General features: G+C 39.9%; 1 protein-coding gene across 4 annotated transcripts in view; it reads right to left on the bottom strand.

Annotated features, from left to right (window-relative positions):
• Positions 1 to 20,626, bottom strand: part of ARMC2 (armadillo repeat containing 2) — a 268,510-nt gene that overhangs the window by 65,944 nt on the left and 181,940 nt on the right. For all 4 annotated transcript variants that reach the window (XM_079939293.1, XM_079939291.1, XM_079939292.1 and 1 more), the window contains 4 exons: positions 15,058 to 15,134; positions 10,632 to 10,730; positions 6,300 to 6,475; positions 1,140 to 1,242 (listed from right to left, as the gene is read on the bottom strand). In XM_079939293.1, coding sequence (XP_079795419.1) covers positions 1,140 to 1,242; positions 6,300 to 6,475; positions 10,632 to 10,730; positions 15,058 to 15,134 — 455 coding nt within the window. The remainder of the gene's footprint in view (positions 1 to 1,139; positions 1,243 to 6,299; positions 6,476 to 10,631; positions 10,731 to 15,057; positions 15,135 to 20,626) is intronic.

The following is a 20,626-nucleotide window of genomic DNA, read 5'->3' as shown; positions in this document are numbered from 1 at the left end:
CTCAACCACTGCACCACCAGAGAAGCCCACCATTCCTTGCCTCTTATTAATATTTGCCAAACTTTATTTTTGGTTACAAACAGTTTGAGTTATTATAGAATAACTAATAATCAAAGCAATTTAAGAGTTAAATTTCAACAAACCTTTAAGAATATACTGGTTGCTGTATGAATGGAAAGTTAATCAAGATAGGAACTTTTAAAAGTATCTCAACAGTAGAAAGGGGTGCTTCGAATATAACATCCACCCTTTCCCAAGACAACTTAAAGAACATCCATCCAAATAACATACAAGTACTAGGTTTTACGATTAATCCAGGCAGCTCTGATAAAGTTAAACATGCCTATCTCACATTAATTTTTATTAATGTCAATGTGATCATCTGTCAGAACCTTTCTTTGTTTTTAGTCTCTTACTCTCAATGAGCTGATTCAGTGTTAGAAATTTCTTTCAGTACTGGCTTTGTCCCTGTCTGCTGGGATTAAAAAAAAAAAAAAAAGAAAGAAGAAGACCATTTATCCTATGTTGAAAAAGAGGACTTAAAGCCTTTTCCATGTTGCTGCCTTCTCTTAGATCAACAATACTAATTCATAAAAGATTTCTGTTTAGGTAACTATTTAAGCATCTTAATTATTTAAGGGTATATAAAGAATTACACATTATTAGCTAGATAATTAGAATGTATTAAAATTCCTCTACCTACATATTTGAAACACATTTGACACACTGTGATGTCAATTTTATACAACAGTTATAGATGTTTTCCCAGTTCTAATCATTCCTACTATATCAAAAGATCAAACATTTCAATTATGTCAAACACTATTAAATGTATTTTTTCTAGTAGTAAAACCAAGACCAGGAAATGAATTTTTAAATAGGAACCACTTTATAAATTATATATTATTACTACAGGCATTTTAAAAAAAATAGCAGGCTATCCTCCTAGGTTCCAAAGGATACATTAAGTGAAACATGGAAAACATAAAGGACAGAGAAAAAACAGGCATCACCTAACTTCTGCATATTATGAGAAAATAAAATATTCCAGTTATCATTAATTATAACTTTGCTCTCCAAACTTTTCATTCATACTCAAGTACAACATTTGCTCAATGGTAGTGCTGAATAATACTCACCCAGAATGCCATCATTTTGAATCAGAGAATCATTCTTCTCACTCCTGCTAATTTTAAATATAAGCTTGCAGACATTAAGAAGATTCTTTCCACTCACTTTAAGCTGCAGAGAAAGAAATCACATTTCCACTGCAGGGAAATAAAGATATGCCATAATTTTTAAACATAAACATCTAATTTAAAAAGTGCGGCAAGAGAATTTTTAAAACATAAATAAAAGTTCTAAGGAAGTCAACTTTCAAAAGTTTTGGCCTCATATTTGCCAACTATGGTATCTAATTAACTCACTTATAGTAAACAATGTAAGTGATATTTAGAGTAAGCACCTTTTAATGATCAGCCTTTATTTCTTACTTCATAAAGTCTCATGCTTATATGTGAAATTATTATTTTTCAAAGAATATATGAGGAAAAGGGGGGGCTGATGTTGATAAATTTAAGTAAATGGAGTAATTGCCTTCCACAAAAGTAAAGGAAGATGGATACTAAAATTTCAGATTAAACTAACCTAGAAAAGAATACATCATGGAGGTGAAGGAAAGAAAAGAAAGGGGGAAAGTACAATTATATTTATCATTTGTATAAAATAAAATGAAAAAGTAATATTCTTTGATTAGATAATACATATGTATTTATTACAATATTTAAGCCTATTTCTGGAATGCTTTGAGAAAATCGCAAGTAACGTTCAAAGGTTAAAATTACCTTCTAAATCACAGAAAAATATTCAAGAAAATTAAGCAATAAGGAAGTATACGCTTTAAAAGAAAAACACAGTATAGGAGGACTGAATCAAATGGTCTAAATTAGCTGCATATTTATGTAAAGTAGTAAAAATTAAAATAAAAAATCCTAAATACCCAACATTTAAGAATAATTTAATAAATTGTGGAACATCAATACTATTCATATTAAGCAGTCACAAAAGTGTGACAGTGAACACCATGCATAAAAAGACATAACCTACTGTAAGATGGAAATACCATGTGCCCTCATTGCAAGAGTGTAGAATATATTTGTAGGAATGAGGTCATCTGAACAAATAAATATATCTCTGTGAAAAGGATGGCATATAGGTCATTATTTTATAATTAAAAAGTATCCTTAAAAAAAAAGGGTCTTCCCTGGTGGCACAGTGGTTAAGAATAAGCCTGCCAATGCAGGGGACACGGATTCGAGTACTAGTCTGGGACGATCCCACGTGCCGCGGAGCAACTAAGCCCGTGCGTCATAACTACTGAGCCTGCACTCTAGAGCCACAACTACTGAGCCCACGTGCCTAGAGCCCGTGCTCCACAACAAGAGAAGCCACAGCAGTGAGAAGCCCGCGCACTGCAACAAAGAGTAGCTCCTGCTCGCCGCAAGTAGAGAAAGCCCATGTGCAGCAACAAAGACCCAACGCAGCCAAAAATAATTAATCTAAGAAAAAGAAAAAATTCCTTTAGAAAAAAAGTATCCTTAAAATTATCTTCAATATTGTTTACTTATTTTTTAAATTTTATTTATTTAGGGCCACAACTACTGAAGCCCGCATGCCTAGAGACCATGCGCTGCTACAAGAGCGCTGGCTCAGTAGTTGTGGCACATGGGCTTAGTTGCTCCGCGGCATGTGGGATCTTCCCAGACCAGGGATCAAACCCGTGTCCCCTGCATTGGCAGGCGGATTCCCAACCACTGCACCACCAGGGGAGCCCTCAATATTGTCTATTAATGAGTTTTCAGCTAGTAAAAAAAAAAAAAAGATAATGGAATTTGTCAGACATATTTTTAAAAGATTCATTCTATATTTGATCCACAAATATTATTGAGCTCCTATTGTGTACCAGGCACTGTGCTGTTTGCTGTGGGAAATACCAAGGTGAACGTGGTCAGCCCCGAGCTGGAGAGAAAGGGGGAGGTGAGTATTATTCATGGAGCAGCTTCTGTCTGCCCCTCTGCTCTGGTGCTTTTCATGACATCTCAGAGCAAACCCTGCAAATTAGCTGTAGTCATTCCCATTTTGCAACTGAAGAGTCTGCTCCTCAGACAGGCCATGTCATCTCATCTCAGCATCACCTGGGTGTGTATTAGAAATGCAGAATCTCAGGCCCCACCAGCCGTACTGAACCAGAATCTGCATTTTACAACTTTGCCAGGGGATCGTGTGTACATTCAAGTCTGAGAAGCTCTGTTACGGAAGGCTCAGAAACTGTCACACGTGGCAGAATGGAAATTCTTTCTGTTCTCAGGATGAAAAAAGGAAATGGAAACTTAAAAAAAATGTTTTCAATGTTTAGGTATTTTTAAAATGTTGTTTAAAAACCTAGGGAAAAAAAGCTGACTAGAGAGAAAAACAATCTGCATCAATGGAAATATATATTGCCCTTTATATCTGGGAATATATTTTAATCTGTTGGCAATCTTCCACTACATTATGAGCCTTTGAGGTCAAAACCATGATTTGTTACTCTTTCTACATGTGGAACATAGCATCTGCTATGTACTTAGTGAAACTTGCTGAATAAATGAATGAATACAACTAACCTCACTCCCCACTCCAAGTCTTATATTTTTAGTGAAAAGTGGGAAAGAAAACAACAACAACAACAACAAAAGAACACCTGGTATCAGAGTTTTCACTAAAAAAAACCCCAACAAACCCCACCATTTCCAGGCCTGCTATAAGGTCAGTTTACATTCAGAGCAAATTCCTATACCTTCTCTTTTGGTAACTGTAAAATTATGACTTTGAGACCAAAAAAGACAATAAAACATTAAATTATATGCAAGGAATACAGACTACCCTGTATAAAACAGCACTTGCCCCAACACAGGCCATTCCCTTTACTCTGCTTTATTTTTTTCCCACAGTGCTCATCAGCCCCTTTAGCACTTGAAGTGTTTACTCTCTGTCTCTCCTGCTACATGGCCAGCCTGCAGGGCAGGGGTTATTTTATTCACTTTCATTCCCTGGCACAAAGTAGGTTCTTGCAGTGGGGTAGTTCACCTTTATGTTAAACATAGGAGTTTATTTTATTTAAAGCCAATTTGGAAAATTAAAGAAAAGGGAAGTTTAAAAATCACTCATAACACTGCCACTATATATAGCCACTGTTGACATACTGCTATTTCTTTTCTGTTTTTCCCCCTGTATAGGATGTTAGATTGTCCTCCCTTCCTGAATGTAGTTGCTTTCACACTGTATATATGTTTGTACTCTAAAAAAATCTTAAAATAGGCAGATATATTTTTGTAAGATTTTTTTGATACAAAGGTTAAAATGAAAATGGCTATCTGGCAAACCCCACTTAACCAAAGAATGCAAGAAATCAGAACTAACATTAAACTCACTGGATTTTTTTTTAACTATAAATAATTTTAAATGTCTGAATTATAATATTAAACTGGTAGATAAAATCTTAGCAGAAGTTATTTAAAAAAATTTTACTCCTATTATCTTCAGTTTTTTGTCAAATTTTTTTTTCTTCAACAGCTTTTTATGATGTCCTTTAAAAAAATTTACATAGAACCCCATTACCAAGGTCTAAGGGAAGCGATGTCTTGCCTGGAGCATTATAGAAGATTCACGTGGCAAATGGGAAGTGGGACTTGTTGGTCGATCCTGGCCGCCATCTACACTCGATCAAAAAGGACAGCCCACCCACCTCTGCACTCTGGACTGTAGCCTAGCGGTCTTGCCCAATTCAGCCAGGCGGTCAGTGTCATGGAAAGGGCTTTATCTAAACGTATGTTTCGTTCAGAATGTGTTCACTGCCTGGCAGATCGCAGCCTTTTGCCCTAAAATATTTAAATTGTGCCATGTATATAATTAATTTGAATGGCGCCTTTAATAACCAAGATGACATTTTCTCTGCAGAGCATTAACAAATTCATGGCATTTTCCTTCTTCCTTTCTCTCTCTCTTTTATTTATTTACTTACTTGGTACAGAGCACAATGCCTAGGATGAAAAACAAAGGCAGTCCCTGGGCAGCTGGTTGCTTGGGTCCAGCCCAGGGCAGCTACACCAGTAGAGCCCTCCAGCCTCACACTGGGGTCTCCTGGGCCAGGAGGTGCCCCAAATCCAGGGCTGGAGAAGGAACTGGGCAAGCGTGCAGTTATCTTTTCATCTCTACTTATAACTTCTGACTTTAAATCCTCCCTGTGGTTTATGGTCTTTCTGTTTCATTAAAACTGATCCATTTTCATCAATGAGAGGGGATTAAACTACTACTGAAATCATTATTTCAAGGAAATGTTGCTTTCTGCATCACAACACAGTTTTTACAAAGAGGGTGAATAGTTTAGGGTGGCAGCTAAATAAGAACGTACTTCTCCAAAACACTGCATGCAATGTGTAGTCAGAATATTCTGCTCTTTGAAACACTTCAAAGTAAGAAATAGTGGGCACCCTTACTAAACTATTAGTAAGTATGCCAACACTTACCTTCACTGTGTACTTTAAGATTTTAAATTACATGAATTATGGGTGTTAATAGCTTTTACTTTTATGAAACCAGGTAAACAAAGCTTCATTCATTTGTTTTAGCGGCTCTCTTAGAACGGTCTCTAATAATTGTGTCTTATCTTTTGGTTCCAACTGTTTATGGCTGTGACAACAAAGGGCTGCCCTCAAACAATGATATCATTTTGCTTGAGACAGAGCTTCTACATACTTTTATTAAAGGTGTCTGGCCTTTTCTTCTAACACCTCACAGGAGCCTTCTATGACCACCAAGCAGCTGGTTCTGTTTCACGCGGCCTCATAAAGCACCTGGCCACTATGACCGCAGCCCAAGTTATCTGAAGTTATTTATTAAATCACGTGATAGAACCAAGCACCCAGCAGAAACCACAGTCTGCTCTCCGATACTGATCTCCAGTCAGGTTACCTGAGCGACTGTTTTGACTGTGTTTGCCTGTTGTCACTTTTTTTTAAAAAACCTTGCCACAGTCCATGTGTAAGCGTTTATTTGAACATTTCATCTGTACTCAGCCTTAGTTCCTTAGATGGTACTTTCTGGTCAAAATTCTGGGATGTCAGTTTACCACCTTAATTTTTTTTCAAGATTCTAAACAAACACACTGCATTTCTAATCTTCTTTGTAATATTTACAAATAAAGCATTAAACAGAACTTTTACGTGCTACAGTCTACGAGACCAGAGGAAGGAAAAACTTACTGCTAGGATAATTTTTGCAAGTTTAAGGCTCAGCATGTCTGAGCCAACATCAACAAGTTTATATAGGGTCTTCAGGAGAATACTTCTTCTCTTAAATTTACTTCCAAGCATGTTTCCTTCCTCTAAAGCGTGGTGAAGCTGTGTGCAAGCAGCACAAACCGTTTCAATGTTTTCTTCTGTCAGGGCAAAGAGAGCAAAGCAGAACTTACTCATCGAGGTCAAGTTTACAAGTGTGTCAAACACAGAAGGTGTAAGTAAAACCCCATAATTAGTTCCCCGGACATCTTCAAATTCCTGAACTATGTTTCTTTTTTTTTCCGTTTCTTATCATTTCCAACTACCTGATTTTTTTTTTCCATTTTGTTGCTCCATCTCCTACCATGTTGACTTCTTTACTAATCAGTTAGCTTATCTAAAACACACAGCCTTTCAAAGAGTGTGTTGAGAAGCGGAACTGCACTATCTCAGCTGCTCTCCTTTATTCCTGATGAGCTACCCACCAATGCTCTGCTCAGGGCCCCAGAAGCATTCCGCTCACGACTCTGCCGTCGACCCTCCGCCACACAGTTCCAAGGGCCCAGAATGTTCTCCTTACCCTCGTCCCTACTGATTTTGATCCTTCAAGACTCTGTTTACTTTCTGGCTCCTCTAGAAAAGGTGTACCATGCAACATTCGACAAATACTGTTATTTTTCACATATATATGCATGTTGTGTTACATGTCCAATGCCCTCAAACAGATGTCATGCTAAGTGAGTAGGAACCATGTCTGACACATCTTTGTACCGATAGTGCCTGGTGCAGTGAAAATACTGTACTGACAGCCTATACCACAGTTTAATGCAGATTCATTTTCTAATATGTCTGTTGATAAAAACGATGATCAACATTTTCCTATGAGACTAATGCTCATTATCTGAGAAAGGAAGGCGCAAGTGGAACAAAATCTCAAAATGTCACCACATCCACCATTATTTGGAGGTGCGTATTAGCAAAGAGGATAATAAAAAGAAGACTTTAGTTAGGAAACGGGAGACCTAGACCACTTCATTTTATAATTGGGATTCTGAGGAAAGCAATTTTTGCAAGTGGTAGCCCTACCAACAGGCATACAGGGAAGAAAAGTAGCACACAAACTAGAACAGGAGGGGAATACAAGGATCCAAGGTATAAGGCATTCAGTTGAAAAATATTATCTCTGATAGATCCCGTCACAAAATTTAAAAGTAGGAAACCAATCTTAAATAAATACCATAATGTGCTCTTGAAAGCCCGCATAGAGGAAGTGTGCGCCTGCAGAAGGAAATGACTCAGGCCATTTTTAGCTCTTTTCAACAATAACATCTAAGAAAAAATTTTAAACCTCAATAGCTAAGTAACCTTCCATGCCTTTCAGTTATGCGCTTAAATAAATGAATTGATGGGAAATGACTTAGACTAACTTTAAATAAAGGGAAAAACCTGAGCTCTACTGTAAGAAATGGTTTTGTTTTGTTGTTTTATTCTTCTGTTACTGGCAGTTTCTTCACAAAGCCCAAGTCCAGGCTGAGGGCTACTCTGTGGCAGTGGGTAGACGTCAAGGTATTTTTCTAATACTTCCCTCCGCAAACTCTTCAGCCTGGTGGGTTCTACTTAAGAGTAGCTGTTTTAGCTTAAAAGAAATTAAAAAGGAAGGCTCCCGGGTCAAATTTTAAACTGTTGATCAAATTACCTCTTTCTACCAGTTGGTCTGTTAGAACTGCCATGTAGCGTCAAAAGACAGCTTGAATCTAAGAGCCATCAAGATCCTCAAGGGGCTAAAGCTAGTGGGTGAAAGTTTGAGGAGTAACAGAAAGCAAGGCAGACTCAAAGTAACTTCTCCCCATAAGATACCTGTTCACTAGAAAGTGAAAAGCAGTGATTTTACAGTGGAAAAACCTGGCAGACACCACCTTCCCCAAGCAATCAAAGTCCACGTCACCAGTAAAGGACCAAATCAGCATCACGTGCTTCCGGATAGGACACACTGGGAAGGACACAGCCCCGCTCATGCTGCACACTGCCCCAAACACCTAACAAGCATCCAATGGTGAGAACAAACCAGACAAACCCGATTTGTGGGGCAGTCTATAAAATAATTGGCCTTTTCTCCTCAAATACATCAAGATCCTGAAAGAGACATGACAAACACCTGTATTTTCTTTCTATAAAGGAAATCATTAGGATAACGGGCAAAATCTGAATACGGTTTGTAACTTCCAGATACGTAACAGAATGCCCTTGTTTCTACAAATACATGCTGGAGTACTTAGGGATATGGGTATCATGATGGCTATTTGTTCTCAAACGGTTCAAAAAAGGGGAAAAGACAATGTGTGCGTGTGTTGGGGGGGTGTGTACAGAAAAAGAGAGCAAGAGGGAGAGAGGGGGGCAGGGAGAGAGAGAATGATAAAGCTTATGTGGTAAAATGTTAATATTTTGGGAATCTGGGGGAAGAGCATACAGGATTTCTTTGTACTATTCTTGCAACTTTTCTAAAAGTCTGAAATTAGGTCAAAATAAAAAGTCAAAGAAAGAAAGAAAGAAAGAAGGGAGGGAGGGAGGGAAGGAGGAAGGGAGGAAAGAAAGATCTCAAAGGGTCAAGTAACCTAGTCCTACCACCACCTGCTGTTCTTAAAGTTGTCTATGGAAGAGATGTCATCCTTCAGCATTTAATAATCCCCCAAGAAGGGAGATTCATCCACATTTCAAATCCCAAACTCCTGCTAAGTTTTCTCTGTTAGTGCCTGTGGTGACAGAGCCCTCAGAACGCTCTTAAAATCCTTCAAGCTGAAGACTTTCTCCAAGACAGGCCTTTGTGCTGCCCCTATCCTCCCCACTGTGCTCCTCCTGGTATGTTTTTTTCTTTAACCTTTGCCCAGATTGATTGCTCTTCCCATTAGTTTTTAGGCACATCTCCTAAAATAAAGGACCCAATGTTAATCAGGCTATCATGAGGGTGAAAATGATTGACCCTGGGGGAACAAAGTCATCATGGTCTTATTCTCAGGGTTTTGAGCTGCAGTAGACTCTGGTGATGTTCTAGCCTCGGCTATGCCTCACCTGGCAGGTGAGAGCACCTCTGCGCACAGAGATCAGGTGATTCCCAGCCATCTGCTTCGTTAGCAGCACCAGGACCAGAAACCCCATCCAGGGCTCCCACATTAACCAGCAACACTGCCAGGCACCATCAGAGAGCCCAGGAGGCATGAGGTCATTTGAACCTTTAAGGAAGTAGGTCTTTTGCACAACTTCCCTGGTTCGTTGGTGGGAAGGACTCATTTACCCTGCTTCTCCTAGGGCTTCTTCTGGTGGCTACCATGCTGGTTCGCTCATCCAAGGAGCACTCATTCCACAGTTGTTAGTGAGGGCCTCATGTGTGCTGTGGGCCAGGCACTGGGCTCGGCCCTGGGCCAGGACTGCAGCTCCAGAGGAGCCCATTTCAACTTCAGAGGTGGAATCCCTGAGGAGCAGCAAGGGGGCAGAAGGTGGGATGCGGGGGGGAATTCCATAGGTCAAGCTTTCCATAGGTCACCTTGGCAGAGACCCATGGGCTGTGAGCCTTCCTTGCTGGGGCATTCCAGAGTGTAAGGGTTGGGCATATCCCAGACCACTTCCTGCTCTGAGTGGCCTCACTGACATGCATGCTCAACCTTAGGAAAGAGGACATACAGTCCTCCCTCAGGATCCACAGGGGATTGGTTCTAGGACCCCTGCATATACCAAAATCCGTGGATGCTCAAGTCCCTTGTATAAAATGACATAGTGCAGTCGGCCCTCCATATCCGCGGGTTCTGCATCCTTGAATTCAAACCACCACGGATCAAAATTCCATTTGCAGTTGGTCGAATCTGTGGGTGTGGAACCTGTAGCCATGGAGGGCCGACTGTATATGTTTGGATCTAGAAAACCACAGGCACACCTGCCAAGGATGCCAGTCTATGAGACTTAGTCAGGGTTTCAGAGGCCTGAAATGTTTTAATTTTTCACCGTTTTTCATGAACTGCCACTCTACAGTGTTCAAACTGGCATTTCCTTGGGAAGAGGAGGTGATAATTTATATTCCAAAGGGAATTTCAGAAGTAGGTTCTTTTGCTGCATTTAAAGTATAATTTTACTCATTGAAAATTAAGTTTACATGTATTGATAACATCTAATACATACATTACTGGGTAAATAAAATAGATGACTTCATTTGTTTTTGAACATGTTCACAGAAATGATAGTCAAAGTGTGCTGAAAATATCAGGGCAATGAGGAACATATAAATAAGTGCAGATATTTTTAATGTAAAACAACTTTTTTCTTTTTTACCTTTTTCTAATTCACGCAAAATCGGTACGATCCTTGTATTCCAAAAGACTTCACCTACTTCTATTTCTGTATCTTTTTCTTGCAAGTCGAGTTTTGAGTCTGCAATAGAAACCCAGAAGAGGAGAAAGAGCCATGAAAAAGGAGTTATAACTGGAGCACCGCCATGAGACTGTGTTATCCATCCGTATAATTAACAAACTCTAAAATTACATTACGCTTTGCCCCCCAAGCCCAACTAATTCTAATTAGAACTACATTTCTTCTAATCAAATCATCCCAAATTAAACTCAGATAAGATAACGTAAAGAAATCAGAACTTTAAACTCTGGGATACTGCATAAAGTCTTCAGCTTTGTAAATGTTGAAATTATTATCAGTGTGGCAAAGAGTTTGGAGTTGTTTTTTTGTTTGTTTGTTTACTTAGACATATCCCTCTGTAATATAAAATAAATAGAAAACTACTGATATGAAAAGAATAAGGATTTTGAAAATGTTTAATGAAAAATTTTCTGAAAGGGAGGCCTGCAGGGGCTATCCTTCCTATAGAAAATAAAATGTCCACGTTATTGTGAGGCCAGTGCTGTTCACGCCTGTGGCTCTGTGTGGTGCAGTGGGAAGCCCGAGCTCTGGGTGCTGGCAGATCTCATTTCAAATCCCAACTCCATTACTGATGCACTGGGTGACAGGGGTCTGGTTTCTTATCCTTTCTGAGCCTCATCAGCAAAACAGAGATTAAAATATTTGCCTTCAGGGTTATGAGAATTCAAAGACATGATATAGGCAAAGCTCTGAGCCCAGTGCCTAGCATCTAGTAACACTCAATCAATATGGATTTCACTTCCCTGATTAAAAAACCAACAAACAGATCATCACTGTCTGAAGCGTATCGGGCTGTATGATGTCACCACATCACCGAGAAGAGATGCTGCCTGAGGATGCAGGCTGTGGAAGAGTAATAGCTCCCACAGCTTGTGTACTTTAGATCTAGCAGGCCTGTATTTAATTTTTGTCACACTATGAGGAGGTCCCCAAACTGTCACTATTTTCCAGATGAAGAAAGTGGGGCTCAGGGTTATTAAGTGACCTGCCCAAGGTCATAGAGCTCCAGAGCCCTTGCACTTGACCTCTTCAGGGCCATTCTGCCTGAAGCAAACTGGAAAACTAGAAGGTAACTTTGGGGAGAAATGTAAATCACATTAGAAACTGCAAATCATGATTACATTTCATACAGGCAAGATCTCCAGGTCTAAAACACTGACAGTCTAGCCAGAGGGGGCACCACTGTGCCGGGCAGCAGTGCTACAGACAAAATCCTCAGCCTTCCTTCCCTGAAGGCCACCCCCTAAGGCCCTCACCGGTTCAGGGAGTCCGTGCCTGCTTAGAGCAGACCTGGTACCAATTAAGTGCCCCCGCAGTGGGTGCCTGGACCCTAAAAATGTCACACGGAGAGTTAGAAGTCATAGGGGCAATCAGAAGGTTCTGCAGAGAGAGACAGAGTAGTGAAAGGGTGTGTGGCTTATATATTTTTAGGGTGTTTTAACTCAAAACCAAGACAAGCTGACCAGGGAAGCCTGCTAAGAGCACTGGTTCTAGAGTCACTGTCTGGGTTTGACTCCTAGCTCTGTCACCTACTAGCTGACTCTGGGCAAGTTGCTTCACTTTCCCTCTGTAAAATGGGGTAACAGTGAGCATCTCCAAGTAATGGGATTACAGGTTATTATCTTCTTTTATGTGCTCCTGTATTTTCCCAAACCTCTCATGTACTTGTATTACTCTTGAGAAAAAAATACACAACACATATTAAATTTTCCAAGCAGTGGTGATATCACCCAGGAGAACCTGGACAGCTCTCCCGCCCAGTGTACAGGCCTTTCCCTGACACTCCGTGCTGGAAACGGCCGCCCCCAGCTGCTGTGAGTCCAGGCTTGCTTTTATCAAACCTTCCTAATATCAAGAGGGGCCGATGCACACTGGGCATGAAGAGCATTTGAGCAGCCAAAGCAGATAGAAAGGATGTCAACAAAGCTGTTATTAAACAATGTAGGTGCTGTCAATGGTTTTAATAGCAAGGCTGCACAGAATCTGCCCAACCCCAAAGGAAGAATTCACCAAAACACACAGTTGAATTGTCTTTAGGACAAAACCAGTCCATATCAGTTCACAATCCCTTAGCCAAAACCTTTGGGACCAGACGCGGTTGGGGATTCAGAAAATTTTGAATTTGAGTAAGGCAATATGGTGCCCACACTGCATGACGTACCACCACCAGCGGGGTCTCCTGAGGCAGCACCCTGCAGCAAAACATGGGAATACTCACACTAAAGAAACAAAGACTATAACTGGCCTCCCATCAGGGCGGGTCAGGCATTGCCACTAAGTGAGTTTGTGCAGTATTTCAGCTTTCAGAGCTTTTGGGGTTTCAGAATTGCAGGAAAAGGATTGCAGACCACCATCTCCATCTTTTGGATTATTACTTTTATGAATCTTCCCTCCCATTGATAAATCATGGTTATGGATCCTAAAAGTAAACATGACTATTCAAGCAATATGAAAAAGCCATAGTGGTTCATATTCCCAGGTATCAGACACAGTCAAAGTCCAAAGTATGCAAATAAATTCAACATATATCACGGCAAGGGGAAAGTCAGGAGATAATAAGCCAGGCAAAAAATATAATAGACAACTATTTATGACACACTTAAATTTATTAGAAAAACAGACCTCAAGTCCAATCAGTTCAAAGCAGCCTTTTCACCTTCTATGCGACATGCTCTTTAGCAGGACCGCTCTACGAGAAACCACGATTATCAAACCGTTTGTCAGGACAAACAAAACTGATAACATGTTCACCCCAGGAAGAGCTGAATTACAGGGGTGAGCCAGAAATCACAGAGCAGTTTATTTAGCCTTTGGAAAGGAAAGGCCCTCGCAGGCCCTTCTGAATGTTTCTGAGACTTGTTTCTTCTCAGAACAGCAGTTTGCCAGACACTGTGGTGTAAGTCTGCTTTCAACCCTCTCCCAGGAACCCCTGTGCAAGCAGTGGTGTCCGGCTATGGCCTTTCGCCTCCCACACCTCCTCCAACTCTGCTCTCCACAAAACTCCCATTTTATACACTAACCCAGCTTCTACCCTAGAAACTGAAGCCTAGAGTCATGTGACTACTTTTTAAGATCCACAGATGACAAATAAATACAGTTTGTCTCAGTCCTGGGCAACAACCCATTTAGAAAGCACTTTCATCTAGGTTCACAGTTTGCTAAATATAAAAATTATGATTCAACAGGAAATTGGGTAAGTCAAGCAGAAATTTCAGCATGTTTTTGAAGATTTTGCTGTCTCAGTTGTTATAGTTCTTAACCGCAGCTTTGAGTTCTGGACACAAAAACTTGACACAATGTTTATTGGCTGCTGTTTTTAGCATGTACACGTAAGATGCTTAGCAACAATGCTGATGAGGAAATCAGTCTATCTAAGATTTTCCTGAGTACTACAGAAATTCCCACTGGTCACAAAAGTCATTTGATTGATAAGAAATTAGTTCTGAAGGTAATAAAATATTTTTGAACTGAATATTAATTTGGTTTCATAAAAGATCACGTGCACCAAAAAAAGTATGAAGAATGTAACAAACACCTGTGTACCCACAAATAGTTTGGTCAAATACTAACTGTATTTTCATTCTCCTCCTTATTTCAAAGAAATAAACATTACAGATATTGTTAAGGCTCTCTGTGTGCCTACCCCATCCATTCCCCTCCCCAGGGGTTACCACCACTCTAAATTCAATGATTATTTTTATCATGCTTGACTTTACATGTTTACCACATAGATCTGTAACCATAAACAACACATGTCATTGTTTTTCCAACTTAATTTTTTCATGTAATGTTATGTTTGTAGTCATTTCATTCACTATTATAAATGTGCTCTGGTTCATTTTTCTAACTGCTATGTTCCATTGTATGAATACACTCTGTAGCATTTCTAGCCTGTGATTTATATTGTTTTATACTTTCTCAAACAGTTTAAGTTGCAAAGGGCTGATTTCACATAGTTAATATAGTTTCATTTAAGGGAGCCATGATTTTGACTCAAGTATTGAACTTAAGAACAATGTGGATGTCAAGTTTTGCAACCTTCCAAGTGCTTTTGCAAAATAATTTCTGTGCAGTCATTAAGACTGTAATCTACAGATGCTTGAGGCACTAGAGCCGGGTAATGGTAAGAGTGCTAAGACTGTTGTGAAAATAATAAAAATTTATCAAAATAAATGCTGACATGTGACCAAGCTGGACTAAGTTCCTGGAATTTTCAAAGAGTGAGCCAACATCAGACCTCTTTAGTGCAAATGATTATCCTACAGATGGAGATTCTGAGGATAAGATGAAGGAGTGCTGGGGACCTCTAAGAACACGGGAGCCTCACCTGTTTTGGTGTCTAGCCTGCTCCGGTCTGAGCTTCGGGAGCATAAGGAGGCCCCTGAACGCCTCTTCCCCTGGTCCCTGGGAGGAAGAGGAATACACACAACACTCAGCACAAAAGCCATAGCAGTTCTTTTTTTGTAAGTGTCAAGAGTCAAGAGTTGGCTAAATATAATTTCTAAAGAAACCAGAAATGGAGTTTGGTACTCCATACCTCATTTCAAGCAACCTCTAATTTTCAACTGAGATTTATCTTTTAAAGACAAGTCAGATTTGCTTTACAATATGAAATACAGCTACTAGAAACAACAACAAAATAAATCCAAAGTTTATTTTGCAAATCAAAAAAACTGATTAAGGATCTACACCACAAGAGGTCACTGTTGCAGTAAGAAAGAACTCTGGTATGCTTGAATCACAAAAGCCTAGTAGTGTTTAGGGGCTGGAAAAGACCTCTTTCTCTCACACTCTGGTACACACGTGCTCCAGGCAAGAAGACTGTTCCCAAATTGGTCAGATGTGGCGAGGATCGCACGGCAGGGTCAGATCTGGAACCCACGTCTCATTTTTCCAATTCACTGCTCTTCCCACCAAATCACTAAGTCTCCTGTCTCTCATTTTATAATTTTAAAATTAATTAATATTCTCTAAAAAAATTTTTTTTAAGAAATATTTGACATGATAAAAAATCGAAGGTAAATTCTAGCAGTCCCCAGATGACAAATATTCTGTGTTTCAAATGAAAATTTGGTGGCTGGCCAACAGCAGGATTATATGCCTGGGTTTTTTGTTTTGAAGCTTATATACAATGTAGAGATGGTCTATGAAGGACATAACTTCTCTTTAGCTAGAGCTGATACTTAAAACACTTACTTTTAAATATCTGTACAAAATTCCAAGGTAAAAAAAAAACTACTTAGAGAATAATAGCGCAAGTTTTACAACAAAAATTTCATTTTCGCCATCAAATATAATATTTGCCGCAAAAATCATAAAGAATGCACACTCATGTGGCCAGGGTCACCCATGAACATCTGTGGCTGTCCACTGCTCCTGCTTCCTGCGTAGTGAGATCCGCAGCAAATGTTCAGTGCTGTGTCTTGGCCCTTGGCCTTGACTACTGCCCCAAGGATTCGTTTCTCCAAATATCGTTTTTTCCATAAACATTTCCTTTTTTAAAAAACACCTGATTTAACACTTCCTTTTATCGTACAATAGAGAAAAGATCGAGTTACTCTCCCCAAAAGGGTCTAATTATTTAATGCTCTGAAACAATTGCTTTATTTTTATATACAGTAAAATCATAGATCTGGTAGCAAAATATTCTGGCTAATCCAAGAAAGAAATGGGGATGGGATCCTTTCTGTCAACACTCTCAGAGTAGAGATGCAAATGGAGATCTCAAAGAAGACAGAAATAAATAAAGTCAACACTATGAAAAGGCAGAATACCAAAAGTTTGGCAGGGTGTAAGGCCAAGGAAGTTCCCAGACTTCAATTCTAGAAATAAGAAAGTCTGAGGACCACAGAGACAAGCCTTTCTTTTCATTATGGTCCTAAACAGCTACTGAAATCAAGCAGGATAGTTTGCATCTAATGCAAGTCCCTGAGCCATCCTCCCTGAGGACATGGCCGTGATGAGGCTGCCTCCGTAAATACCACAGTTGTGTGTCCCCATTTGGAGGGGCGATTAAGAAGGTCCTTCTTATCAAATACCAAACCTTGACAGTGCTGGGTCTTACTGGTTCTCAAGAAGAGCACAGGGTTGGCACCCACTTACCCTCTGTGTGATCATCATGGTACAGTGGTTGAGTGTGCAGGCTCTGGGACCTAAACTACCTGGGGTCAAATCCTGGGTACAAGTATTGTCAGCCACGTGGCCTTGGTAAGTTACTTAACCTCTTGGCCTTGTTTTCCTTTTCTTAAAATGAGGGCAATGTCTCTACTTAGCACAGTGACTGGTACGTTTGAAGAACTTAATAAATTGTCAATATACTTTCTCTCTTTTGTTCCGAGTAAACAAGCACCTGTCTGAGCAGCCCAGTGCTGGGTGTTACTGTGATAAAGAATGTATAAGACATTGCCCAGAAGTTTAAAATCTACTTTGAGGAACTAAGGAAGTTTTTTATTTTTTTAATGGAAAATTCTAATGGATTCTCTAATCAAATACTAGAACGTGAAATTCAGCAGGTTACAAGGACTAGAGGGATGCTGAAGAGGAAGTGATTACTGAGAGGGAGAAGTGGACCACAGGGTGGGACTTAAAAGCATAAAAGTCAAACCGACAAATGACAACACTGCTCTCAGTGGGGGGAGTAGCATGAGTGAAGGTAAAGAGGAGCATGAGAAGCCTGGTGGGTAGCGTAAGGGGGGTAACTGCACAGGGCCAGCAACTTAGGAATAGGTTTCTGCTGGCAGGTATCAGGAACAGCTGTCTGAAACTCTGTGTTGAATCAATGGGCCCAATTAGATGGGCAATAAGGATCTGTCCTAGGTTCTTATACGAGGAAATGGTGAGATTTGGAGTTCTGTGATGACAAAAGTATTTAGGAGACTTGGAGGGAGGTAACAAGGACTAATTCTTTGAAGGTGATAGTGGGACTGGAGAAGCAGGAACAAATTCAAGAGACCCTATAAATGAAAAGTTGATAGGATTCAGTGGATGATTTCAGGCAGAAGAAAGACGAAAAGGCAGACCTGGAGGAACAGGACAGCAGGGTTGCCATAACAGAAATGGGGAGGTTAGAGAGCAGCACAGTTTGAGGGGTAAAGCAGATCTCTGTTTTGCCACGTTGAGTTTCTGATGAAAAACGGAGCATCAGCAAAGGAGATGTGGAGATCAGGAAAGGAGCTCCGTTTAAAAGTCAAAGCAGTACACTGGGACTAGAGTTATCAGAAGAGTGGCTCAAAGACCAGAAGCTCAGGACACGGCCTTGTCTCAGATAGTCACAAGTAAAGGACAGAAATAGAAAAAGGAGTCCAAAGCGAGAAGACAGAGAAAACATGCTCTCGTGCAGTCCAGCATGTTGAGAAAGTGAGCGTGATTGACAGGTCCAGGAAGATGAGGACGGAGGAAGAACCGTCCGGTCTGGAGAGGGTAAGCCTAAAAGGGTTTCTGTGGAGCAGTGCAGCTCAGGACCCACAGAAAGCATGAAGTGGGGAGAGAGGCATCCAGAAAAGAAATTCCCTCTCTGCTCAAGACTAGATGCCCTTGTACTTAAAGAAGAACTGTCTCACTGTAAATTCTACCCATTGATCTTGGCTCTATTAATGAAACAAATCTTTATACTTCTTCCTCTTGACCATCCTTCAAATATTTAAATATGTTGTGGTCACCACTTAAGTTCATCTCCTACGGCTTAAATCCTATGGTTCCGCCACTTCTTAGCTGTGTGACCTTGGGTTAAGTTTTTAACCTAAGCTTTGGTTTCCTTATCTGCATGTGAGGGAGTGGTAAATAACAGTGCCCCTCAACGTAAGGCTGTTGTGAGGATTAAACGACGTGATGTGGAATCGCTTAGCACAGTTCCAGGCACACAGTAAATACTCAGCAAGTGTTTACTATTATCATGGCTGTCACCACTGTTGTCATTAACAAACTCCAGTCCCTTCAACTGTTCCTCATCAAATCTCTTCGTCAGCCTGTTCAGTTACTCAGAGTGAGTGTCCGTTTGTCTGGAACCCAGCACTGAGCTAAAGATATGGCCTGAGGAGCAAAGAGGAGAGCTTCTAAATGATGCAGCCTAAAACTGCGTGAGCGGTTTTGGTGGTCACATCACAGTGTTGGTCAATTCTCGTCTTTTCTTCCATATGCAGCTAAAGGCAGATTTCCCCCATCTACGTTGGACTCCTTCTTATTAAATTTCAGTGTTATACTTGGCAAAGGGTTTCTGCCTATTAAATGTTTCTAGATCTTGATTCAAACATCCAGTATAATTGTTCTTCTTCTCAGCTTTCTGTTCCACGCTGTTAAAGACCATAATTAAATTTTTTTGGAATATCTTTTGATGTACCAAGAATAAAACAATTCCAGAAAATATTCTTTAAAGCTCTTTTGTGAAATCCTTCTTAAAGCCCCAATAAGACCATTTCATTAGGATATCTTCATCTACAAATAACGGAAACCTGATTCTAACTGACTTAAACAGTAAATGGAATTTACTGGCTCATGTAACCCAAAAGTCAAGCACTAGGGGTGGGTTTTAGGTGTGGTGTGATCAGGGCACTGGCTCCATCTTTCTGCAATTCTCTTAGCTCTGCCCTTCCTCTGGTTCCATCTGTAATCAGGTTGGAGTCCTGAGGAAAGCATAGTGGGTATGGCACTCCCAGGTCTCTCTGCTGTAGCCCATATGTTTCAGAGCAAAAACAAGGTCCTCTCTTCCCAATCATTAACAAGAGTCCCATCTTTCACTCTGAACAACCAGAACCAAGCTCTGTAGCCAAGGCAACGTCACACACTGACTGAGTTACTACTGCCCATACATGCGTCAGTCACATTGGCAGCATCTACTTCTGGATCATTTATACTCCAAAGAAAGAAAAGTATATTTCTTTAAAAGTATTCCAAAATTCAGATTTTGCTATAATTCAGACAGTTCTTCCAATTATTATGACTGAGGTTCTTTAGTCAGGGGTCAGCAACTTTTTCTTAAAGAGCCAGACAGTATATATTTTACACTTTGTGGGCCAAGTGGCAAAACAGAGGCTATTAATGTAGGTACTTTTGTAACCATTTAAAATGTAATGATTTTAAAATGCAGAAAAAAATTCTCGGCTTAAGGGCTGTAAAACAAACAAACAAACAAACAACCAGATGGCTGGCCAGATCTTGCTCCAGGGCTATAGTTTGTTGACTCCTTCTCTGGAGCAATAGCTAAAAAGATATTAAGAAGCAGACTAAACGGTGGGATCTGGAATTAAGAAAAAATATATAATAAATTTATTTCCATTTGGGAAAAAATTACATGTAAAAAAATGGAAAAGGAAATTTTAAAGGATATATATGATAAAAAGAAATTTAGGAAATTTGAGCTAACATTTTCCTTGCCCTAAGAAGATGACACTTCATTTTTAGAATCAGACTCAAGTTGTATAGATTCCAGTCAGGTAGTAAATATCTTAGGCTCTGCAGTCACTCAGTCTCTGTCACAACTACTCAGTTCTGTGGCTATAGTGTGAAAGCAGCCAGGGACAGTAGGTCAATGAATGGGCGTGGCTGTGTTCCAATAAAACTTTATTTATAAAAACAGGTAATAGGCTGGATTTGGCCCATGGGCCTTAGTTTGCTGGCCCCTGCTTTGTAGTCTCTTTGATTTTTTTTTTTTTTACTGCAATTTAAGAGTACCACCACCAAAAGGTGGTGGTCCCTTTATCATGTCTTCACAGCCTGAAACACCAGATACACAGTTTCTAGACATTAGTACTGTCTTAATAACTAACACTAAAATAGAATTCTACTTAAATGGTTAAATGGAAACACAGTGAAATGAAAGAACATGATTTTAAAGGAATGGTCCTAAGATCAAAATTTTGATAAAGTCCTCAAAGGTAACCATAGCCTTGGGTTGGTGGTCC

The sequence above is a fragment of the Stenella coeruleoalba genome (assembly GCF_951394435.1).
Source record: "Stenella coeruleoalba genome assembly, chromosome: 12".
NCBI lineage: Eukaryota > Metazoa > Chordata > Mammalia > Artiodactyla > Delphinidae > Stenella > Stenella coeruleoalba.
The sequence above is the reverse complement of the archived record's forward strand: the minus strand, read 5'-3'. Positions and strand labels throughout refer to the sequence as shown.